This window comes from Schistocerca americana, chromosome 9 (genome assembly GCF_021461395.2).
Source record: "Schistocerca americana isolate TAMUIC-IGC-003095 chromosome 9, iqSchAmer2.1, whole genome shotgun sequence".
Taxonomy (NCBI): domain Eukaryota; kingdom Metazoa; phylum Arthropoda; class Insecta; order Orthoptera; family Acrididae; genus Schistocerca; species Schistocerca americana.
The window spans coordinates 87,295,622-87,322,498 of record NC_060127.1 but is presented as its reverse complement, the minus strand read 5'-3'; the positions used below and the strand labels follow the sequence as shown (position 1 = coordinate 87,322,498).

At 43.7% G+C, this 26,877-nt stretch overlaps 1 protein-coding gene across 2 annotated transcripts in view; it reads left to right on the top strand.

The window, feature by feature from the left end:
• The window catches only part of LOC124551138 (organic solute transporter alpha-like protein), a 293,236-nt gene that overhangs the window by 259,259 nt on the left and 7,100 nt on the right, over positions 1–26,877 (top strand). For both annotated transcript variants that reach the window (XM_047126101.1, XM_047126100.1), the window contains exons 4-6: positions 1,723–1,964; positions 15,471–15,567; positions 25,813–26,065. In XM_047126101.1, the coding sequence (XP_046982057.1) occupies positions 1,723–1,964; positions 15,471–15,567; positions 25,813–26,065 (592 nt within the window). The remainder of the gene's footprint in view (positions 1–1,722; positions 1,965–15,470; positions 15,568–25,812; positions 26,066–26,877) is intronic.

Here is a 26,877-nt window from a genome sequence, read left to right as displayed (position 1 = left end):
CTGAGCGCCACGACTATGTAGCTGTTTTTACGGATGGTTTGGAACAAGGGGATTCCGTTGGTTGCTCTGTTGTTTTTCCGGATCGTGTCCTCAAGGTCCGACTGCCTCAGACTTTTACTGTCTTTGATGCAGAATTGTCTGCGATCTTGCGGGCACTGGATCAGATGAGACATTCTTCCTGTCCTAAATTTCTTGTCTGTTCCGATTCCCTAAGTGCCCTTCACTCTCTGCAACGTTTGTATCCAGCAGATAAAATAGTCCAGACCATCCAGGATGCCCTCCTCCACCTACAGCGATTGGGGGAGGTGGTGGCTTTCTGCTGGGTTCCGGGGCATGTCGGCATTGCTGGGAATTAAAGGGCAGATCTCGCAGCCAAGGAGGCGTGTCTCGATCCACAAATATCTCAGTGTGCTATACCCCTGCACGCAGTCACCTCGCTGTTGAGCTCACGAGTCATGCGTCGGTGGGAGGATGAGTGGCTGGAAGTGACTGACAATAAGCTCCGTATAGTCAAACCCACGACGTGTGTGTCGTGTACTTCCTTCCAGCCCCGTCGACGGGACGAGGTTCTCCTCACTCGGCTTCGGATAGGCCACAGCCCTATGACGCATGGTTTCCTGCTCCGGCGGGAGGACCCTCCAATGTGTGGTGCTTGTGGCGTCCAGGTCACTGTGCGCCACGTTCTATTGGATTGTGTTTTATTTTCTGACCACCGGGCCGCGGCTGTCTTGCCAGTGGATCTGCCATCTCTTTTAGGCAACACTCAGACGAATGTGGTTAAAGTTCTAAAGTTCTGTGCCATCTCAAATGTTTTACAAAGATTTTAGGGAGAGGATCTTAATTTGCTCACTGTGTGACAAGCTCGCCCATATTTTATGTAAGTGGCCAGCCAATGACAATTTACTGTGGCATTCTTGTTGCTACGCTTTCCCTTTCCTTACGTTCTACTTTCTTATGTAGCATTTTCCTTCTTTTCCTGCTTTCTTTACGTGTGTGTTTCAGTGTTATTAGGTGTGTCCACATTCGTTCCCTTTAATGTGTGTCAGGGCGCTGATGACCTCGATGTTGAGCGCCCATAAGCCCCAAAACACACACACACACACACACACACACACACACACACACACACACACACACACACACACACACAAACAAACGCCTCTAAGCACTATGAGACATAACATCTGAGGTCATCAGTCCCCAAGACTTAGAACTATGTGAATCTAACTAACCTAAGGACATCATACACATCCATGACGGAGGCAGGATTCAAAACTGCGACCGTAGTAGCCATGTGGTTCCGGACTGAAGCGCCTAAAACTGGTTGGCCACTGCGGCCGGCAGCCTTAGGTGGTAGCATTGATGATCTACTGGGCTGTTGTTTTGCCACACACACGCGCACACACACGCACACACACGCACACACACGCACACACACACACACACACGCGCACACACACACACACACACACACACACACACACACACACAGACACACACAGCTGCTGTCGGAGGCGGTGACGCAGGGCAGCGTCACGGTGTGGTGTATCAGCTGTTCCTCAAGCACTCACCGATCCTCCTTTGTCAGGTGGTGGCGTTGGTGACCTACTGCGCTGTGGTGGTGCTTCGTGCGCAGCTGTTGTCGGAGGCGGTGACACAGGGCAGCGCGACTGTGTGGTGTACCAGCTGTTCCTCAAGCACTCACCGACCCTCCTTTGTCAGGTGGTGGCGTCGGTGACCTACTGCGCTGTGGTGGTGCCGCGCGCGCAGCTGCTGTCGGAGGCGGTGACGCAGGGCAGCTTCATGGTGTGCCTGTACCAGCTGTTCTGCCTGCTGGTGGCCTACTGCGGCGGTGAGGCGGAGCTCATCCGGCGCGCCAAGCCCAGCTCCCTGGACCCAGCCGTGGGGCCCTGCTGCTGCTGGCCGTGCTGCCGGCTCTGCCTCAAGCCGGCCGCCGTCAACAAGTACGTGCCGTACTGGTTCACCTCTCCACCTGCTCTGCTGGATGTTATCAACAGTGTAGCTTCATGCTGATCTGCTGTCACCTGGGAATCTGAATCAACAGAATTACCTGACATATTGCCTGTTGGCTTGTGGGTTGGGATCTTTGGGAAATGCTAGTTCCATGATTTTCCCGACATTCCACCAGCATGAGTCACTGCCATCACTGGTGATGGAAGGTGAACTTCTGACAATGCCAGCCATTTGTGCTGGAGAAACATCAGCAGAATAAATAAACAAATGTTGGCCGAAGATCACGTGGCAGACGCCACCAAGCAGTACATGGACAGATGGCGACAGGTGTTGTTCTGCTGTTATCCTGGACTCCAAATTAGCAGAATTCTCTGACTGACGTATTGCCTGTTGGCATCTGTCTCGGTATCTTTGGCCGATGTTAGTTTCATGATTTTCCTGACGTTTTGCCAGCAGGAGTGGCTGGTGTTGTTACAAATTCACCTTTTATCGCTGGCTACGGAAAGTGAACCTCTGACAGTGCCAGCCACCCAAGCTGGACAAACAGAGAAACAAGAGTTCGAGTCTCGGTCTGGCACGCAGTTTTAATCTGCCAGGAAGTTTCAAATGTTTAAATGTATGCGAAATCTTATGGGACTTAACTGCTAAGGTCATCAGTCCCTAAGCTTACACACTATTGAACCTAAATTATCCTAAGGACAAACACACCCACCCACACACACACACACACCCATGCCTGAGGGAGGACTCGAACCTCCGCCTGGACCAGCCGCACAGTCCATGACTACAGCGCCTTTAGACCGCTCGGCTAATCCCCCGCGGTCAGGAAGTTTCATGTCAGCGCACACTCGACTGCAGAGTGAAAACTTCATTCTGGAAACATCCCCCAAGCTGTGGCTAAGCCATGTCTCTGCAGTATCCTTTCTTCCAGGAGTGCTAGTTCTGCAAGTTTCGCAGGAGAGCTTCTGTGAGGTTTTGAAGGTGGCAGACGAGGTACTGGCGGAAGTAAATCTCTGAGGACGGGTGTTTGGGTAGCTCAGTCGGTAGAGCACTTGCCCGCGAAAGGCAAAGGTGCCCAGTTCGAGTCTCGGTCCGGCGTAAAGTTTTAATCTGCCAGGATGTTTCATCAGGAAAACAGTTAAACAAATGTCAGCCAAACACCCCAAGACAGAAGTCAACAGGCGTGTCCACAAAGCCTCAACAATCTTTTTAGTTCTCTGATTAGTTGGTGCATCAGGGATTACAGTTATAGTATACGGTCACCAAAAATGGGTCTAAAGAAAACTTCGTCTATTACATACCACGAGCTCCCAGATTTCGGCAACCCTAATTCAGTTACTGTTATTTCTCCCTACCTTTACAACACACAAAACTGGAAACCCAGTAAATATCATGTGTAACTATCACACGTTAGTTTCGTGGAATCAGTTCTCCTCAAATGTTTGACTGCACACAGTTGTTAAACTAAGAATGAAAGCAATGAAAATGGAGTATTTTCGAAAATTTATTTCCAACAGCTCTGTAAACCTCTATTCCCAATTAGCTTTCGTTAATATCACCTACCAGATGAAAACAGAAGCGTCTATTACAGGAGTTACCTGTTCCTCATAACAGAAAAATCTTTATTTACAAGATACGTGAAAGTAGGTGGATTTAAACGCTAAGAAAGAGCTCTGTTAATACTTTTATTGAAAACAATTGGAAAAGCAGTTTGGTCATACAATATGTAGAGTGCTCATCCTTGCTCAATTATCTACAGCCAACATAAATGACTAAACTTTGCAGTTGGTACCAAGATTGGGTCTCCACACAACAAATGTCAATTAGAAAGGACCAATTAACAAATTACATAAATTATTTGTATTTTTACACTCCTGGAAATTGAAATAAGAACACCGTGAATTCATTATCCCAGGAAGGGGAAACTTTATTGACACATTCCTGGGGTCAGATACATCACATGATCACACTGACAGAACCACAGGCACACAGACACAGGCAACAGAGCACGCACAATGTCGGCACTAGTACAGTGTATATCCACCTTTCGCAGCAATGCAGGCTGCTATTCTCCCATGGAGACGATCGTAGAGATGCTGGATGTAGTCCTGTGGAACGGCTTGCCATGCCATTTCCACCTGGCGCCTCAGTTGGACCAGCGTTCGTGCTGGACGTGCAGACCGCGTGAGACGACGCTTCATCCAGTCCCAAACATGCTCAATGGGGGACAGATCCGGAGATCTTGCTGGCCAGGGTAGTTGACTTACACCTTCTAGAGCACGTTGGGTGGCACGGGATACATGCGGACGTGCATTGTCCTGTTGGAACAGCAAGTTCCCTTGCCGGTCTAGGAATGGTAGAACGATGGGTTTGATGACGGTTTGGATGTACCGTGCACTATTCAGTGTCCCCTCGACGATCACCAGTGGTGTACGGCCAGTGTAGGAGATCGCTCCCCACACCATGATGCCGGGTGTTGGCCCTGTGTGCCTCGGTCGTATGCAGTCCTGATTGTGGCGCTCACCTGCACGGCGCCAAACACGCATACGACCATCATTGGCACCAAGGCAGAAGCGACTCTCATCGCTGAAGACGACACGTCTCCATTCGTCCCTCCATTCACGCCTGTCGCGACACCACTGGAGGCGGGCTGCACGATGTTGGGGCATGAGCGGAAGACGGCCTAACGGTGTGCGGGACCGTAGCCCAGCTTCATGGAGACGGTTGCGAATGGTCCTCGCCGATATCCCAGGAGCAACAGTGTCCCTAATTTGCTGGGAAGTGGCGGTGCGGTCCCCTACGGCACTGCATAGGATCCTACGGTCTTGGCGTGCATCCGTGCGTCGCTGCGGTCCGGTCCCAGGTCGACGGGCACGTGCACCTTCCGCCGACCACTGGCGACAACATCGATGTACTGTGGAGACCTCACGCCCCACGTGTTGAGCAATTCGGCGGTACGTCCACCCGGCCTCCCGCATGCCCACTATACGCCCTCGCAAAAAGTCCGTCAGCTGCACATACGGTTCACGTCCACGCTGTCGCGGCATGCTACCAGTGTTAAAGACTGCGATGGAGCGCCGTATGCCATGGCAAACTGGCTGACACTGACGGCGGCGGTGCACAAGTGCTGCGCAGCTAGCGCCAACCGACGGCCAACACCGCGGTTCCTGGTGTGTCCGCTGTGCCGTTCGTGTGATCATTGCTTGTACAGCCCTCTCGCAGTGTCCGGAGCAAGTATGGTGGGTCTGACACACCGATGTCAATGTGTTCTTTTTTCCATTTCCAGGAGTGTATCTCTTTATTGGTCCTGTAAACCGTGATTTAGTACACAGTTTGCACAGGACAGTCCGGCTTGAGATAGTAAATAATACATACTGTGATTTCGAAATGTTAATTTAATACATATTGCATATTGGTAACATAATTATAAAAACGGCTAAGGTAGTTTATCATATAAATAAGACAAAATTTCGTCTTTTGCAGCTGAACGTTTATTCTTGCTAGGCATCTTCAGTGGTCTGTAATATAAAGAAAATTACATGGGGTAAAACTTTGCTTCCGGCGATTGCCGATAGGTGGCGACAAAGGTAAGTAGCGGTCGAAAGAAACAGATAGCAGACCTCAGGCAGTTAGCTTGGACCTCGGTCAACATAATCTCATTCAAACATCAGTCGATTTGTGTCTGCATCATAAAGTTGTTCTTGATTGAAAATGTCAGTTTACGAGCCTAATTCTTGTCATTTGCGGGAGGCGTTACTGTTTTGTTTCAGTATGAAGAAAACAGCGGCTGAGTCTCATCGAATGCTCTCAAGTACGCATGATAAGGACGCTATTAGTGAAAGAACGTGTCGTGAGTGGTTTCAACGCTTCAAGAACGGTAATTTTAACGTCGTAGACCGGCATAGTGGTGGAAGAGAGAATGTTTTGGAAGATGCTGAGTGAAGACTCGCGTCAAACTCAAGAGGAAGTGGCACGATTAGTCGGAGTGACACAGCAAGCCACTTCAAAACGTCTCAAGGCTATGGACATGATTCAGAAAGACGGAACTTGGTTCCCGTGTAAGCAGAAACCAAGAGACATTGAACGGCGCTTGTGTGTTTGTGAACAGTTGCTTCAGAGGCAAAAGCGGAAGGGACTTCTGCATCGCATTGTGAACGGGGAAGAAAAATGCCTTCATTATGATAACCCTAAATGCAAAAAATCATGGGGATGTCCCGGCTATGCTTCCATGTCGACGGCCAAACCGAATAGTCACGGCTCCAAGATCATGCTCTGCATTTGGTGGGACCAGCTCGGCGTCGTGTACTATGAGGTGTTAAAACCGAGTGAAACAATCACAGGTGCTCGTTATCGAATGCAATTAATGCGTCTGAGCAGAGCATTGAAAGACAAACGGCCGCAATACAGCGAGAGACACGATACAGTGATTTTGCAGCACGACAACGCTCGACATCACGTTGCAAAAGAGGCCAAAACGTACTTGGAAACGTTAAAAAGGAAGTCTTACCCCACCCGCCGTATTCTCCAGACATTGCTCCCTCTGGCTATCACCTGTTTAGATCAATGGGGCATGGCCTGGCTGACCAACACTTCTGATCTCATGAAGAAGTAACAAATTGGATCGATTCGTGGATCGCTTCAAAAGATGAACAATTTTTTCGACGCGAGATTCGTACACTGCCCGAAAGATGGGAGAAAGTAGTGGCCAGCCATGAAAAATACTTTGAATGATACATGTGTAACCAATTTGTTTCATTAAAGCCTCAAATGTTGGGGAAAAAACGGCGGAAGAAAAGTTGTACACCTTGTATGTATAATTAAATATTTTGATAGAAGACCTGTAGTAATTCTTGGGGGCTGTAGAGGGTGAGGGAGAAAACGGTGTTGGGATAGCGATGTATGGAGGGATGGGGGGGGGGTGGGAGGGGATTTAGGTGAAACCTTTCTGGTAGACACAAATAAAACTTTCATTTGTAAAAGGTGAAATTTTTTTTCTCAGCTGCAGGATACATCAAAATTCATGAAAATGTATGATCTATATGTTTTAACAACACACATAAGAAGATTGTTAGTAATAATTACACTTAAACATGTTTGATCAGTTGTCCAAATTTTTATGGTGTTCCAAAATCTAAGAAAAAATTGGAAGCAATGGTCAAGCAAATACTCCTACAGTTTCACTTTGAACTTATATAAATTTGATTTCAGTATCAATTACCCAGGGCAACCTTTACAAATGTTTGTACATACTGTACTGATATTTATGTTACGCTTCTGCCTAGTATCACAAGGGCGAAAATCACAGTTACGCTTGAAGATATATTCTTCTTTTGAGCTGCATCCTTTTTTGAAGATTAGTACTCTACAGATAAATAAACAAGCAGAGGTAGTATATAGAGACTTTCAAATATTAGTCTACAGGTGTCTCTGCATTCTGACAACCTTTTTCAGTAGACTTACTGAACTGGAAGGAATTAGATGCTGTTGATGGCGAACATGGATATAGTGTATTTCTGAAAAATGTTTTATATGTACCGAATATAATCTTTAATTTACTGTCTGTTACTGCAATATTGTTATTCTGTCAAAGACAGCAAAGGACATGGAAGAGCAGTTGAACGGAATGGACAGTGTCTTCGAAGGAGGATATAAGATGAACATCGAATCGGGTGATGCTGCGGGAATTAGATTAGGAATAGAGACACTTAAAGTAGTAAAGGAGTTTTGCTATTTGGGGAGCAAAATAACTGATGATGTTCGAAGTAGAGAGGATATAAAATGTAGACTGGCAATGGCAAGGAAAGCGTTTCTGAAGAAGGTAAATTTGTTAACATCGAGTATAGATGTAAGTGTCAGGAAGTCGTTTCTGAAAGTATTTGTATGGAGTGTAGCCATGTATGGAAGTGAAACGTGGACGATAAATGGTTTAGACAAGAAGAGAATAGAAGCTTTCGAAATGTGGTGCTACAGAAGATGCTGAAGATTAGATGGGTAGATAACATCACTAATGAGAGGTATTGAATAGAATTGGGAGAAGAGAAATTTGTGGCACAACTTGACTAGAAGAAGGGATCGGTTGGTAGGACATGTTCTGAGGCATCAAGGGATCACCAATTTGGTATTTGAGGGCAGCGTGGAGGGTAAAAATCGTAGAGGGAAACCAAGAGATAAATACACTAAACAGATTCAGAAGGATGTAGGTTGCAATAGGTACTGGGAGATGATGAAACTTGCACAGGGTAGAGTAGCATGGAAAGCTGCAGCAAACCAGTCTCTGGACTGAAGACCACAACAACAACTGCAATATTAAAGCTTTATTCACTTTGACGTCTGGATTTTCAAAACCACTGACAACTTGAAAATTATAGCTACATCGATGTTCCATACTCTGCAAACCATTGTCAGGTGCTTAGCAGAGGGTACTTCACATCCTATTCATTTACGGAGTAAGGCAAGAATGCCTTTTTAAACATCTGTGTACACTGTGATATTAGTCTAATCTTGCCCAGGAGTGATTGTATGGGCTTGCAGTATATTCCTAGAATCATCACTTAGTTATTTCTAGAAACTTTGTAAGTAGGCTGCCGCAGTATAGGTGGTGACTTTCTTCAAGTCTTTGCCAGCTCATTTCTTTCAACATCTCTGTGATGCTCTTCCACGGGTCAGACAAACCTGTGACTTTGTGCTGCTCTTCTCCGCACACATTCAATATCCCCATTTGATCTACACTCCTGGAAATGGAAAAAAGAACACATTGACACCGGTGTGTCAGACCCACCATACTTGCTCCGGACACTGCGAGAGGGCTGTACAAGCAATGATCACACGCACGGCACAGCGGACACACCAGGAACCGCGGTGTTGGCCGTCGAATGGCGCTAGCTACGCAGCATTTGTGCACCGCCGCCGTCAGTGTCAGCCAGTTTGCCGTGGCATACGGAGCTCCATCGCAGTCTTCAACACTGGTAGCATGCCGCGACAGCGTGGACGTGAACCGTATGTGCAGTTGACGGACTTTGAGCGAGGGCGTATAGTGGGTATGCCGGAGGCCGGGTGGACGTACCGCCGAATTGCTCAACACGTGGGGCGTGAGGTCTCCACAGTACATCGATGTTGTCGCCAGTGGTCGGCGGAAGGTGCACGTGCCCGTCGACCTGGGACCGGACCGCAGCGACGCACGGATGCACGCCAAGACCGTAGGATCCTACGCAGTGCCGTAGGGGACCGCACCGCCACTTCCCAGCAAATTAGGGACACTGTTGCTCCTGGGGTATCGGCGAGGACCATTCGCAACCGTCTCCATGAAGCTGGGCTACGGTCCCGCACACCGTTAGACCGTCTTCCGCTCACGCCCCAACATCGTGCAGCCCGCCTCCAGTGGTGTCGCGACAGGCGTGAATGGAGGGACGAATGGAGACGTGTCGTCTTCAGCGATGAGAGTCACTTCTGCCTTGGTGCCAATGATGGTCGTATGCGTGTTTGGCGCCGTGCAGGTGAGCGCCACAATCAGGACTGCATACGACCGAGGCACACAGGGCCAACACCCGGCATCATGGTGTGGGGAGCGATCTCCTACACTGGCCGTACACCACTGGTGATCGTCGAGGGGACACTGAATAGTGCACGGTACATCCAAACCGTCATCGAACCCATCGTTCTATCATTCCTAGACCGGCAAGGGAACTTGCTGTTCCAACAGGACAATGCACGTCCGCATGTATCCCGTGCCACCCAACGTGCTCTAGAAGGTGTAAGTCAACTACCCTGGCCAGCAAGATCTCCGGATCTGTCCCCCATTGAGCATGTTTGGGACTGGATGAAGCGTCATCTCACGCGGTCTGCACGTCCAGCACGAACGCTGGTCCAACTGAGGCGCCAGGTGGAAATGGCATGGCAAGCCGTTCCACAGGACTACATCCAGCATCTCTACGATCGTCTCCATGGGAGAATAGCAGCCTGCATTGCTGTGAAAGGTGGATATACACTGTACTAGTGCCGACATTGTGCATGCTCTGTTGCCTGTGGCTATGTGCCTGTGGTTCTGTCAGTGTGATCATGTGATGTATCTGACCCCAGGAATGTGTCAATAAAGTTTCCCCTTCCTGGGACAATGAATTCACGGTGTTCTTATTTCAATTTCCAGGAGTGTATTTGGTGTGGGTCCCACACATTTGAGCAATATTGTAGGATGAGTCGAACAAGTGATTTGTCGGCAGTCTCCTGTCTAGACTGATTGCGTGTACCAAGTATTGTAGCAATGAACCGAATACTGACACCTGCATTGCTAAGCAGGTTCCCAATCTCTGCATCACTTTGAAACCTTATCTAATCAGACTGAATATTTGCATCACTTTTGTCAGTACTTTTGTCTTACGCTGGTTTACTTTCAACCCTTACTCTATACTCAGTAGCCTGATCACTCCATCTCGTCAATGTCAGCAGTGAATCTTATCGCCGATACTCTTTCATCCTGAATTTTAATCACACATCTGAACATACCTTTTATTTCGTTAGTTGACTACAGGTTTATCAGTAGAACACTGCTTCCTCGCATTACACTCTCATTACTGTAAGCACTTCTGTCTTAATCTTTCGCTCTCATAGTTTCCTCTGGGCTCTTTCCCTGCAGTGTGTACCTACTTTTCTGGAAATTCCGAACATACTGCACCACGTCACGAGTTCTGTTCAAAAAAATTCCGGGACTTTCTCCACAAATTTTTTTGTACTCTTACCTTTTACTTACTGTGCATGTTCTCCATCGAAATAGTCTCTTCCACAATTGATACACCGCTCCCAATGACGTTCCCACGTCCGGAAGCAGTCTTGGAAGGCCTTTTGCTGGATCGTCCCACCAACGGTGTTTTCAACGTTGGAAATAAAAACAAAGTTCGCAGGAGCCAGGTCTGGAGAGTACGGAGGAAGAGGCGCGACAGTGATTTCGTCTTTTACGCAATAGTCACGCACCAACAGGGATGAATGTGGGGGTGCGTTAGCGTGATTCAAGAGCCATTAACTGTTTCGCCATATTTCAGGCCGTTTCCTTCTCACATTTTGTTGCAGGAGTCGCACACGTCCTGATAGCACCATCGAATAACAGTTTGTCCCTGTGATAAGAATTCATTATGACCTAATCCTGCAAAGTCAAAGAAAACTATCAGCTTGGCTTTGACATTTGACCTGACCTGATCCTCCTGAAATGCAGGAGGATCTGCAGCGAATTGACGCATGGTGCAGGGAATGGCAATTGAATCTCAATGTAGACAAGTGTAATGTGCTGCGAATGCACAGAAAGATAGATCCTTTATCATTTAGCTACAAAATAGCAGGTCAGCAACTGGAAGCAGTTAATACCATAAATTATCTGGGAGTACGCATTAGGAGTGATTTAAAATGGAATGATCATATAATGTTGATCGTCGGTAAAGCAGATGCCAGACTGAGATTCATTGGAAGAATCCTAAGGAAATGCAATCCGAAAACAAAGGAAGTAGGTTACAGTACGCTTGTTCGCCCACTGCTTGAATACTGCTCAGCAGTGTGGGATCCGTACCAGATAGGGTTGATAGAAGATATAGAGAAGATCCAACGGAGAGCAGCGCGCTTCGTTACAGGATCATTTAGTAATCGCGAAAGCGTTATGGAGATGATAGATAAACTCCAGTGGAAGACTCTGCAGGAGAGACGCTCAGTAGCTCGGTACGGGCTTTTGTCAAAGTTTCGAGAACATACCTTCACCGAAGAGTCAAGCAGTATATTGCTCCCTCCTACGTATATCTCGCGACGAGACTATGAGGATAAAATCAGAGAGATCAGAGCCCACACAGAGGCATACCGACAATCCTTCTTTCCACGAACAATACGAGAATGGAATAGAAGGGAGAACCGATAGAGGTACTCAAGGTACCCTCCGCCACACACCGTCAGGTGGCTTGCGGAGTATGGATGTAGATGTAGATGTAGATGTAGATGTAGACCTGACGAGCTTTTTTTGGTCTTGGAGAAACTTTCCCAACCCATTGTGAAGATTGAACCTTGGTCTCAATATAACCTTAGACCCAAGTTCGTATAGGGGGTCGGAGAGTGGGGTGTATAAGATTTGCAGACGACGTGGTTTTGATGGCAGAGAGTGCGAGAAAGATGGAATAAATGGTAGGTGATCTAAACACAAAATTAGAAAAATGTGGATGGAGATTAACAATAAGAAAGCGAAAAGTATGATAATTGGAGGAAAGGGGAGAAAAGGCCGTATGAAAATAGGAGGAGAGGAAATAGAGCAAGTGAATAACTTCAATCATTGGGAAGTGCAATAATGGATGATATGTATTGCTTAGCAGAAATTAGGAAAAGAATTGCAATGGCAAAAGAAGTATTAAAGAGGAAACAGAAATTACTTTGCGGACCACTAAACAAAGATCTGAGGAAAAGACTGTTACACTGTATGGTGCGGAGACCTGGACATTGAGTAAGGAATATGAAAGAAATTGGAGGCGCTGGAGATGTGGATATGGAGAAGAATGGAAAAAGTGAAATGGAAAGACCGAGTAAGGAAGTATTAAGAAGAGTTGGAGAAGAAAGAAACATGCTGAAAGCCATCGAAAGAGAAAACGGAACTGGTTTGTGTAATGCACCTCATTCTCCAGGGGACAAATATTAATTATTATCAGTAGTAGTATATTAAGCTACAAATTATATTTTTAAACCTGTGTGGTCTCCCTGGTGTGCCTAGTCGACCACAAGTCCCCGTCACGCTGTTCACTCTAACAACAGAGTACATACAGGGTTGAAGACATGGAGGAAAGAAAGATATCATCACAATTTGAATTTAGAGTAATATAACTTTCTTACCTTTATTGGTCGTTGTTGCACGCTCATGGTCCGGTGATGAATCTCGCCATCCGCTGTTTGTTAAATCAATTTGAGGTCCAGGGTGTGTATTCTGCTGAGTAAGAACTGATACATATTTAAGCTTCCAACTTTTATTTTATAAATGCTGATCGTGACGATATTCAATAATTTTCAATGTAACAGCTTTTCCAATATATCATTTCGTTCCCTCTATCCTTGACCTTCTCAAAGCAAGCGTATTACAAGACGTCTCAACACCAACTGCCCATTGTCTCTACAGCCGCTAACCACCAGGTCCTGTTCACAGAGCTTACAAACTGTGTAGTACTGCCAACTTTGGTTGTATATTGATATTTTACACATCGCACGTATACATATATGAAAAACATTGTATGAAAAATGAAAAGTGTTTATAATATAGTTCTGTGGCAATATACCTCATGATTGTCCTCATATTAACAGTTCTGTAACAAAATAATGATATTTCAGTATGTGTTTACACAGTTAACGTTCACTTGCTCCTTCAAGTTGATTGACGGCACTGCACAACTCGCCAGCCGGTGGTATCGGTAGTTTCAGTAGTCCGTTACATTACAATTGGACATTGTTTGAGGAGGGACTGTATATTGAAGGAATGGTGGAGGGAAAGAGAGGAAGAGGAAAAAGAAGATATCAAATGGTGGACAATATAAAAAGGAAATAAATATTCAGAAATGAAAAGACTGGCTATGGACACCCAAAAGTGGAAGAGGCTTAACCCATGACAAGACCTACCGTAAGGTAGAATAACACATTACTACTACTACTACTACTACTACTACTACACCCATGTCTCATCAACAGCTATGATAGTCTAAAGGACTATTTGGTTCACATTTGCGTAAGCCAAAAGCTCTTCACAGATTATGAGGTGAAGGTCTCTCTGGTCTTGACTCATGAGCCATGGGACGAAGTCGTCGGGCAACACGATCCATTCCAAGATGCTGTCAGAATTACATGACATGATCCAACTGACATGTCACATTCTTCTGTGATCTCTCGGACATTCAGTCTTCGATTGGCACCCACAATTTCGTTAACTTTCCTGACACGAGCGTCGTCGGTCGACGTCGAAAGGCGTCCTGAACGAGGGTCATCTTTAAGCTCCGTCCGGCCATTTTTTAACCCGTGTGAACCATTTGTAACACTGAGTACGGCTTTAACACCCCTCGCCGTATGCTTCGTGCAGCATTTGGTGTGTCTCTGTAAAGGTTTTCTTGAGTTTCAATCAAAATGTAATGCAGATGCGTTGCCCCTCTAACTCTGCTATCTAGAAATTCGCAAACTGTGTGACACAACATTCTACTCAATATAGGGTGACCAGATGCAATTGTTTAAAAAAGAGGACAAAGAGCTTCAAAAAGGACAAAAGAAGAAAAAAGAGGACACATCAAACGGGTCAACTGCGGACGAGGATACCATCCGTCAGCTTTGGACAAGTCACGTGACTGCTGGGAATTACCGGTAAAACTAGTAGTTAATTGTTATTGATGGTCAGGTGGTGGTTAACTGAGCAATATAAAAAAACATTAAAAACATTGATTGTGGTGACGATGTGGCGTCATTTGTTTTGTTATGTCAGCAACACGGAATTATTTACAAAGCGAAAAACGTAAGACCATTCACCTCCCTTCATTCGACGCACCGCTACCAACATCTACAATTCAAGCAGCAGCTGACGCCATGTAAACTGCACTTTAACCTTCCGAATACAGATAAATTGAATGACTATGAAACAATGAAATAAAACCATGACAGTTTAACTGTCGAGTTATTTCTTACCTTTATTGGCCACTGAGACGTACGTTCCAGCTCCACATATCTTACATTCCGCTTCAAATTCATTTCTCCGTTTCTTGAAAGCTGGATATTTGCAGGAAAGGACATCAGAAAATGTACACTTTCGTTTAGGCATAGCCAAATATTTTACGTAACTCACAAATCACACGTGCACTACAGGAAGCCAAACCAATACAAAGCGAAGATACGAAACGAAAATTTTAAATAATCGATATTTGCATTCACTTATAGGTCGATCAACGATGTCATCGACGATCCTGGCACCACCTACTAACACTGCCTTCGTGTGTGTTTATCACGAAGGCTGTGCCAATAGTTAAAGTATTTACGAAAAGAGCAATAGAACGGGACAAATTGTAAATTTAACTGTATTACGCTCACCTTTGCGTAAAAGCCGGACACTGTAAAAATCCGCCCGGACTCCGGACAGAGAGCTAAAAAGGAGGACACGTCCGGATTAATCCGGACATCTGGTCACCAACTCAATACAGCACTGAACAATACTAAGAAACATACAACAATGACACTTCCGGCAGTTACACGTTAATCACAGCCGTACGCAGGGATGCCAACCGCATTTCGTCCTAACAAAACATTGGCGAATTTTTTTCAACAGACGTCATACACACTTTGGAAAAATTTCTAGTTCAGTAAATCCTATGAATGTGCCTCGACCTTCTTTTTAAGCATCGTAATTGCCTGTCTAGTACGTTTCCTGCTCCTAAAGCCAAACTGATCTAACAAGTCATCAGTTTCCTTTGCCCATATCCTGAGTTTGCTGCAGATGTTAACGCTCTCTCTTTTATGTTTAGGTGCAACGTCCGCAAGCTGCGACTGTTGGTTCTGCAGCTGCCGATGGTTCAGGGCCTTATCTACATGGTGCTGCTGGTCATGTGGGCAGAAGAAGAGGTGAGCACTAATTCACTGACACTCACATTCTTACACTAGTTTCCTCTACCACATACACAGGCCAACGAAATTTTTTTTTTAAGCTTTATTTACTTTGATAGCTAATCTTTATAGATTTGTATGAGCTGAATTCAAACATAGCCTTAGTTTCTTTGTATCACCCATAGTTTTATTTACTTTGATAGCTGATCTTTATAGATTTGTATGAGCTGAATCCAAACATAGCCTTAGTTTTTTTGTATCACCCATAGTTTTATTTACTTTGATAGCTGATCTTTATAGATTTGTATGAGCTGAATCCAAACATAGCCTTAGTTTTTTTGTATCACCCATAGTTTTTCGAGCAGTATGCTTTTTACTACATACTATAAAAATCCTATGCTATATGGTAAGCAGGGAAATTAATAAAACGCTTTGTTACAACATAAGCATGGTTTGTACGAGGTGCATTCAAGTTCTAAAGCCTCCGATTTTTTTTCTAATTAACTACTCACCCAAAATCGATGAAACTGGCGTTACTTCTCGACGTAATCGCCCTGCAGACGTGCACATTTTTCACAACGCTGACGCCATGATTCCATGGCAGCAGCGAAGGCTTCTTTAGGCGTCTGTTTTGACCACTGGATAATCGCTGAGGCAATAGCAGCACGGCTGGTGGATGTGCGGCCACGGAGAGTGTCTTTCATTGTTGGAAAAAGCCAAAAGTTACTAGGAGCCAGGTCAGGTGAGTAGGGAGCATGAGGAATCACTTCAAAGTTGTTATCACGAAGAAACTGTTGCGTAACGTTAGCTCGATGTGCGGGTGCGTTGTCTTGGTGAAACAGCACACACGCAGCCCTTCCCGGACGTTTTTGTTGCAGTGCAGGAAGGAATTTGTTCTTCAAAACATTTTCGTAGGATGCACCTGTTACCGTAGTGCCCTTTGGAACGCAATGGGTAAGGATTACGCCCTCGCTGTCCCAGAACATGGACACCATCATTTTTTCAGCACTGGCGGTTACCCGAAATTTTTTTGGTGGCAGTGAATCTGTGTGCTTCCATTGAGCTGACTGGCGCTTTGTTTCTGGATTGAATAATGGTATCCACGTCTCATCCATTGTCACAACTGACGAAAAGAAAGTCCCATTCACGCTGTCGTTGCGCGTCAACATTGCTTGGCAACATGCCACACAGGCAGCCACGTGGTCGTGCGTCAGCATTTGTGGCACCCACCTGGATGACACTTTTCGTATTTTCAGGTCGTCATGCAGAGTTGTGTGCACAGAACCCACAGAAATGCCAACTCTGGAGGCGGTCTGGTCAACGGTCATTCGGCGATCCCCCAAAACAATTCTCTCCACTTTCTCGATCATGTCGTCAGACCGGCTTGTGCGAGCCCGAGGTTGTTTCGGTTTGTTGTCACACGATGTTCTGCCTTCATTAAACTGTCGCACCCACGAACACACTCTAGGCACATCCAAAACTCCATCACCACATTTCTCCAACTGTCGATGAATTTCAATTGGTTTCATACTACGCAAATTCAGAAAACGAATGATTGCACGCTGTTCAAGTAAGGAAAACGTCGCCATTTTAAGTATTTAAAACAGTTCTCATTCTCGCTGCTGGCGGTAAAATTCCATCTGCCGTCCAGTGCTGCCATCTCTGGGATGTATTGACAATGAACGTGGCCTCATTTTAAAACAATGCGCATGTTTCTATCTCTTTCCAGTCCGGAGAAAAAAAATCGGAAGCCTTAGAACTTGAATGCACCTCGTATTTACAGTATGCTACTTAAAACAATGATATGTGTTAGTAGAGGTTTCACATATCAGCTGGAATTGGTTTGTGTTTTCTTTCTCTTCTTTTCTTTGAAGGTTCTTATGTAGCTTTTTCTACGATAAGTCGCTTGCTGAACTTCTCGGTAAAGTGACCAACAGTAGTCCACCATCATGTTGGTGTACCAGCGGTCTCGGTAGCGTTTTTCCATCACTGAAGGAAACGCTCTCCTTGCTCCTCACTAACATCTCTCATATTGTCTGGGAAGTAATCAAGGTGACTGTTCAAAAAGTGATCTTTCAGGTTCACTAAACATCCTAAAATTTTAAACTAATTTAACATTGTAGCTATAATAAAAACAAATTCTGGGTCTTTTTCATGTCCTAAGAACTTTGTAACGACTTTCTTGAATGATACCCATGCTTCTTTCTCATTTAAGGTCAGTGTGGATTCAAAGTTAACATCAAACATTAATTTTCTAATGTTAGGTCCGACAAACACGCCTTCTTTTAATTTAGCTTCTGAAGGTGTGGAAACTTTCGGCAGAGATACTAAAAACATGGTCCATCATTAGGCAAAGCCTTCACAAACTGTTTCATTAGGCCTAACTTTATATGTCGATGTGGTAGGAGTACTTTCTTGGATCTACAAGGTTTTTTCGTACAATTATTCTCACCGGGTTTTAAAGACTCCCTCACAGACCAGTTCTTTCTGCACCAGTGTTGATCCCTAACTCTACTGTCCCATTCACACTAGAAACATGGAAATTTGGTACAGCCACCTTGCTGACCAAGGAGCATGCATGTTACTTTCAGACCGCCACATATCATCCAACCATGAGCAGAATAGCCTATTTTATTTACACTATTTCTAGGTTTTCATAGATTTCATTCATATGTATACAATGTCCACCAGGTATAGATGCATACATGTTACCATTGCATAATAAAACAGCGTTTAAACTAGTTTTGGATGAATCAATAAACAGTCTACCTCTTTTGGATTCAATACCAAACTCATTCATCATATTGGGAATGTCGGAGCAGTACACTAAATCACCTTCTTGTTGAAAAACCTTGGAAAATTACTGCTCTCTCTTTGTATGTGCTGGTTTCTTTTCTTTTAATCTAGAGCCAAGCAATTCAGCTTTTTCTTTTGTTAAGCCCAGATCCTTAATCAAATCGTTAAGTTCGGTCTGAGTAAACAATTTGGGCCCTAGACTTTCTGTATTACAATGTAATTCATTGTCATCTAAATCAGATAGTACATCAGAAAGTACTTCTGTTGGAATGGAATTTAAATCATCTGGTGGTTCAGGAACCGGCAAATCTACACCATGCCCTACTGGTCGGATGGTGGATGGAAGGTTAAGGTAACTTCTTACCTTCTTGTTTATCGAATTATTGCCAGTAATATCAACACTTCAAAAGTAGCAATCATCAGAATGATTTCTTGGCTCCCTCCATATCATAGGAAAAGCAAATCTAAAGGCTTTTTTCTCCTTTTTAGACCATTTTCTCAGATCTTCAACACACACCTAACATATCTTATGTGGCGCCCAAGATTTATCTTGATCACCAATTTTAAATCCCAAGTATGATAGATGAACCTTTTTCACAAAGTCTATAATGTTTCTTTCGTGTTTTTTAATCACAAATTCACCACAAATATAACAAAAACTGTCAGCAGAGTTTTTACAACCACAATTAGGCATTGTACTGAGCACATGTACAGGAAACGAGGAAGTGATGTTAGGCTGACAGTAAACAAAACACCATCTGTTAACACAAAAATAGAATCGACCTTCTTTTGCCAGCAAATGTTTATCAGCAATGCAACCAACATCATCTACATTCATTACACTCCCTTCTTAAATTATTTTAACTGTATAAGAGCTGTTAAATTCTTTTGTGAAGAAATGGTGGGTGATACAGTTTTTTAAGTATCATATTTGGATTTCCCGCATTAAAAAACATACGAATAAGGTATTTTCAGCAAAAAAGTTTGTCCATCATTGGCCTGTGATATCTTAATGTGAAAAGCTGTAATTCCATTTCTATTTAATCTATCTTAGTTCTGCTTCATTAATCTTCCTTAATTCTGCTTCATTACTTAATAACTAAATAAACTCCTGCTACAAGCCCATGATAATAATAAACCAAATGCATAATGCGGTCTGATCATTTATGGGATCCAATATAGGTCAGGCTTACCCTAGCAATGGGTCACAACATTTTACTGCATGGCATTCTCCTGTAGGGCATACCATATTTTGTTGTGTTCAGAGGTATAAACTTTGAGTGGTTGATCCCTTATCAGATCACAGAGATACACAATACACACTGCAGAGATACTAATGATTAAATCTACAGATCAGAGTGCAAGTATTGAACAGTACTGGCGTTGTAATATGTATGTGGATTTTTTTCCATATTATCCTTAATATTTTGAACGAAATGGGGGTAATCCTGCTTGTACCTCAGGCTTACGTGATATATTAATCATACAAAATTATATGTTCCAAAGACACATTGAGTGTCAATTTTATCTACAATAAATAATACAGGCAAAAGCAATGAATTAAAATTTGTACCAAAGCTGGAATTCAAACTGGCTATCTTGCTCTCTAGGCAGATGGACTGAAGCATGAATTGGAGTCGGTATTAGGGATGGAGACATATTAGGATGATCCATGCAGCTGTGTTAGCCACAGTGTCAGGCTAGTGCTGCAATTAGCATAGCTGCCTAATGAACAGAAGACCCAGGCTCATATCGCCACCGTAGTACAAATTGTAATTCATTGCTCCAGACTGCATTCATTATCACAGATAAAGTTGAGGCTTAATATGTGTCTGGAACATATAATTTCATATTCTCATTGGCATAAAATGTGAGGGGGAAATGCTTATCCGGGCTACCAGTTCCTAGATGACAGTGAGTAAACCCCTGAAAATCACGCTGTGGGTTACTAGCAGAACAGACTCTGAGAGACCTGGGGGGCCAAATCAAGAAATCGAGACAGCACTTCAACTATATCTGTCTGGAAATGTGACCCCACTGAAGTCAGTTTTCTCTCGAGGGAAAGACACAAAGCGTTTAACTTTTCTTGTCCAAACAATGATTTTTCCCTAATATGTTAAGTCAACCATAACAGTAATTATGGTGTCTTGACTAATATTTGGCATTTTAATCAGATAATAATTAAAGAATCTGTCAGTAATTATATTACTTAAACAAAACTGTAATATGTATTACCTTCATGAAATTCAAGACGATATCACATAAAAGGAAGAATACGTATACAGAGGTGTGACGAGAGACATGATACTGCAAGAAGAATTTGATAAACGATGAAAGACCTAAGCCAAAACAAGGTTCCTACTGCAGACAACATTTCCTCAAGTTTACTAAATTCCTTAGCTTGTCAAGATTAATGAGACAGACTAAATACCCTCAGACTTTCACATGAAATTCCAATTCTAAAGAAGGCAGGTGCTGACAGGTGTGTCTACTGTCAAATCATAGGTTTAGTAAGTCATGTATGCAAAATTATGACATAAAATATTTACGAAGAATGGAAACACAGGTAGAAACTGACCTCGAGAAAGATTGGTTTCGGTTTCGCAGAAATACAGCAATGCACGAGGCAATATTGACTCCACATCTTATCTTAGAAGACAGATCAAAGAAAGCCAAATCCACATTTATAGTATTTGTATTTTTATAAAAAGCTTTTAGTAATTTTGATAAAGACTGTGTGTCCACAGACTTGGTGAAATTTTTTAATGAAGTCAGTTCACTTTAGGCTGACAACAGCTTCATCCGAACTTCTTCCGACTTCATCCGAAAGCTTATAGTAATGCTTACTAGATTACATGTCGTGAAGTTCTGTTGTTGCCAGGTATAAAATACAGGACTCAGAAGGTTATTTACACTTGTATACAAAACAGACTACAGTTGTAGGAGTTAAAGGATATTAGCAGGAAGCAGTAGTCAAGAAGGGAGAGAGACAGCATTGTAGCCTATCCCTTGTGTTATTCAGTATGTATAGTGAGCAAGCAGCAATGGAAATGAAGGATAAATTTGGAAAGAGAATTAAAGTTCAGAGGGAATAAATTAAAACTTTTAGGTCTGCCAATGACATTGTAAATTTGTCAAAGATAATGTGAGAATTCGAAAAATCGCTTGAATGGAATGAGCAGCACTATGGAAAGATTTTATAAGATTAATATCTACAAAAGTAACCCAAGTATAATGGAATGTAGCCAAATTTAATCAGATGACACCAAACAAAATAAATTAGGAAATGAGGCACTAAAAGTAGTAGAGGAGTTCTGCTATTTTGGCAGAAAAGTAACTGATAATGGGTGAAGTAGAGGGGAGAAAAAATGTGGACTGGCAACAGCAAGAGACGTGTTTCTGCAACAGAGAAAATAGTTAACACCGAGTATAAATTTAAAGTCTTAGGAGCTCTTTTTCTGAAGGTATTTGTGCTGGAGTGAAGTGTTGAACTGAAGTAAAACATGGACAATAAACAGTTCACTCAAGATCGGAACAGAAGTTATTGAAATTTGATGCTGTAGAATAATGCTGAAGATTAGATGTATAGATGAGATAACTAGTGAAGAGGCACTGAATCAAATCAGGTAAGAAAGAAATTTGTCACAATTAGATTGAAAGAAATTATTCTTCTCTAGCACACAGACATCAAGAAACAGTTTGGAATTAGAGAATGGAGGAGAGACAATGGGTAAAAACTGTAGAGACCAAGCTTTGGCTACAGTATGCAGGTTCAAACGGGTGTACATTGCGCTAGTTGCACAGTCATAAAATGGCTGGCACAGACTAGACTGGTGTGGAGACTCTTTGGACAGAAGAGCAAACATCAGCAGCTACCTATAAATATAACTTTTTTAAAATATTATTTTAATGTATGAAAAGTTCTGGTTGAGAACTGTGAATTATTTAAAAATACAGGAGATGACTTACCAAAAGGTAGAAGTGCTGTGTCATCGATAGGTACACGAGCAAAAGGTACAGAGCTTAGCTAGCTTCCAGAATGCACTGCCTATTTCAAGCTAGTATGAAAAACATGCACTCACACACACTCACGTGCACATGCCTGTGTCCAACACCACATACTCCAGTCCTGTCCCAGGCTTATGCTACTCTGTCAGAGGCCGGGCCATCTGTGAAAGCAGCTGTGTTATACACCAGCTCTGCTGCAACCACTGTAAAGTGTTTTACATTGGTATTACAATCGTCCAGCTGTCAACTAGAGCTCTCTCTCTCTCTCTCTCTCTCTCTCTCTCTCTCTCTCTCTCTCTCTCTCTCTCTCCTCTCTCCCCCCCCCCCTCCCCCCCTCCCCCCCCCTCTTGTTGGTTGTTGTTGTTGTTGTTTTTACAAGCTTTAAAAAAGAAGTGCACTCTGAAAGCTAGCCAAGCTCTGTACCCTTTGTTTGTATACCTGTCAACGATGCAGCACTTCTGCCTTTCAGTGACTCACTTCCTTTATTCTTAAATAATTTAAAATATTATTTTAGCTTGACACAAGTTCCTTTAGCTGAGTAGGGGGCATTTGGCAATTGCTACAGTCCTAACACAACTGGTGACCTGACCATGGGAGGGGGACATATTGAACTTTTACAGTCTGTGTTAGTGATCTTTAAAACTTCCCATTTTTTTCCACCTGCATATATACTCAGGAACGTTGAAAATAGTGCACCATGAGAGAAGCATTAGATCAGAATGAAATTTATTACATGTAATGAAACAGATGAGTGATTCAGTTGATCCCAAAGTCACGATAGATAAACAAATATGGTAAGTACAAGTAGACAAATACAGTGCAACAACAATAATGTGTTGGACCAACTTATGCTGCAATACATGCCACACAGTGGTCTGTCATTGAATTGATTCCAAATCATACTCACAATGATACGGTGACATTGTAATTTCAGTTGGTCCCACATATGCACTTTGAGAGAAGTTGGGTGCTACAGAGTAGTAAGAACATGAAGTAGGAAGTCTCGAGCAAATAAAGCTGTATACAGATGAGCATTGTCTTGCTCAAAAAGTGTCCCTGGTAGGCCATGTAGGAAAGGTCCCACGTAGGGTTGAAGAATGTCATTAACATAATGCCTGCCCATTAGGGTACAACCTACCACAATTACAGCGAACCAGCCATTGTAAACTGTGGCACCCCAGACCATTATGTCAGCTTTGTGGGCAGTGTGGTGTGTGGTAGCATGTGTGTAATTGTAGCATTCAAAAGGTTACAATGTCACCTGTTCACAACTGTCATCCATCTCCAAAACATATCAGGATTCATCACTAACACCACATTTCCCAATCTGTGGCAGTCCAGATCAGTCTAGCTTGGCACCACTGTATTTGGAGTCACTGATGTGTCAGTGTTAATGGCAGTACATGACAGGAATACCTGGATTGCAAATTCACATTCACAAGGCATCTGGAAATAGTCTATGGAAGAATTTGCATCCATACATCTGCTTGTATCATGGAGTGAGTCACTGTAGGATCCCCGATTGCTTGCTGCACGATTCTTCAATTCTATCACTTTGTCATCTTCCTGGTTGTTCCACATGTGGGTACTATTTTTCCACTGCTCCCAATACTGCCTGATGGAACACTCCAATCAGTCAACCAAGTGAGCCACACAGGGTGTTGACGAGCCAGTGTTTTTCATGCTGATGATTACTTCCTTCTCAAACAGGCTTAACTGTGAGAAATGTTATCTAACATGTCTGCCTGGCATTCTGTGCCTAACATCCTTCTCGAGTATTTTTAAATAGACTCCTCTGTCTCATGGCAGCCCCATCACAAGCTCACTGGGTGTGTGCACTGGCATCAAACTTGGATCATTTGCTTATCAGATCTCACCATTGCAAAGTTTTGCATTTGTAACTTCCTTCCCTTTGGGCGCATTATTTTCAGTGTTCCTGAGTATAGGTTCTTTATGTTGAATTTATATTTCATGAAATACACTACTGGCCATTAAAATTTCTACACCAAGAAGAAATGCAGATGATGATCGGATATTCATTGGACAAATATATTATACTAGAACTGACATGTTATTACATTTTCATGCAATTTGGGTGCATAGATCCTGAGAAATCAGTACCCAGAACAGCCACCTATGGCCGTAATAATGGCCTTGATATGCCTGGGCATTGAGTCAAACAGATCTTGGATGTACAGGTACAGCTGCCCATGCAGCTTCAACACAATACCACAGTTCATCAACAGTAGTGACTGGCGTATTGTGATGAGCCAGTTTCAGTTGGTGAGAGATCTGGAGAATGTGCTGGCCAGGGCAGCAGTTGAACATTTTCTGTATCCAGAAAGGCCCGTACAGGACCTGCAACATGCGGCCATGCATTATCCTGCTGAAATGTATGGTTTTGCAGGGATGGAATGAAGGGTAGAGCCATGGGTCATAACACATCTGAAATGTAATGTCGACTGTTCAAGGTGCCGTCTATGCGAACAAGAGGTGACAGAGACATGTAACCAATGGCACCCCATACCATCACGCAGGGTGATACGCCAGTATGGCGATAACAAATACATGCTTCCATTGTGCGTTCACCGTGATGTCACCAAACAAAGATATGACCATCACGATGCTGTAAACAGAACCTGGATTCATCCGAAAAAATGACGTTTTGCCATTCATGCACACAGGTTCGTCGTTGAGTACACCATCGCAGGCGCTCCTGTCTGTGATGCAGCGTCAAGGGTAACCGCAGCCATGGTCTCCGAGCTGATAGTCCATGCTGCTGCAATTATCATTGAACTGTTCATGCAGATGGTTGTTGTCTTGCAAACGTCCCCATCTGTTGACTCAGGGATCGAAACGAGGCTGCACGATCCGTTACAGCCAAGCGGATAAGTTGCCTGCCATCTCGACTGCTAGTGATACGAGGCCATTGGGATCCAGCACGGCATTCCGTATTACCCTCCTGAACCCACGGATTCCATATTCTGTTAACAGTCATTGGATCTTGACCAACGTGAGCAGCAATGTCGCGATACAATAAACCACAATCGCGATAGGCTACAATCCGACCTTTATCAAATTCGAAAACATGATAGAAAGTATTTTTCCTCCTTACACAAGGCATCACAACAACATTTCACCAGGCAACGCCAGTCAACTACTGTTTTTGTATGAGAAATCAGTTGGAAACTTTCCTCATGTCAGCATGTTGTAGGTGTTGCCACCGGCGCCAACCTTGTGTGAATGCTCTGAAAAGCTAATCATTTTCATATCACAGCATCTCCTTCCTGTCAGTTAAATTTTGCGTCTGTAGCACGTCATCTTTGTGGTGTAGTAATTTTTAGGCCAGTAGTGTAAAAATTCATTAAATTGGGTCCACCGTTTTGAGTGTATCATCCAGCTTACTGGTGTTTTTGTGAGACTGCTGTACTGACGGAGTGGTTGTCGGTGTGCCCGCAGAGCCTGTACCAGGTGAACTACATGTACCTGCAGCCGGTGGTCGTGCTGTCCATCCTGTGTGCCATCTGGGGGATCTCGATGACGCTGCGGCTGCTGGCAGAGCTGCTGTCGGGCCACCGTGCGCAGGCCAAGTTCCTCGCACTGCAGTTCGTACTGCTGCTGGCCAAGCTGCAGGGACTGTCTGCGCGGGCCGCAGTGTGGACAGGGCTGCTGCCCTGTCGGCCCCCTATCACCCCTGCCGTCTACAGCAACTGTGAGTGTCCGACAAGCCCATGCTGACTGTCTGATGCATTTATTTATTCGTCAGTTGTACAATGTACACTACTACTCGAAAGTTTTTGGCCATCCATGAAAAATGCTATAGACTTTATTTCCATGTACATACACACCATACAGACTAAACAAACCAACAAAATAAATATTTTCTCTCTCTGTCTTCAAATACTGAATGGCTATGATTAAAGTGCAGTTACTTACAGGGGTCCTGTGTGGGCTGTAAATATCATATGGCAGCAAAACTTGGTAGATATACTAATGCATTAATGTGGAACCGATTCACCCTGGAAAAAAATTAGTTCCTATTTAGACCACCTGGTGCAAATCTGGTGCTGTGAATGCAAGAAAGATGTACAGAAATGTTTCCGTGTGTAATGGATCAGGAACAGAACATCAGCAGAAAAAGTCAGATAAGTGAGAAAGGTTTGATGTTGATTTTATTATTAACCGTCACAATTCATTCAATATGAGCACTGGAGATGTCAACAAGATGCAGTACAGTGCCAAATTTGCACCTGGTGGCCAAAATCAGAACTAATTTTTTCCAGCATTAACTGGTTCAACATTAATACATTAGCACATTTATATAGTTTCACTGCCATATGATAATTACAGCCCACACTGGACCTCAATGGCTAACTGCACTTTGAGTACACTCATCCAGTACAACTCGGTATGGTTCAGATTTTAGCCACTTGAAAGTGTTCTTCAGAATACCTGTATAAACTCTTGGCATCCCATTGATAAGATTTTAGTCGTTTGCAGATACTGCAATCCAAATACATTTGT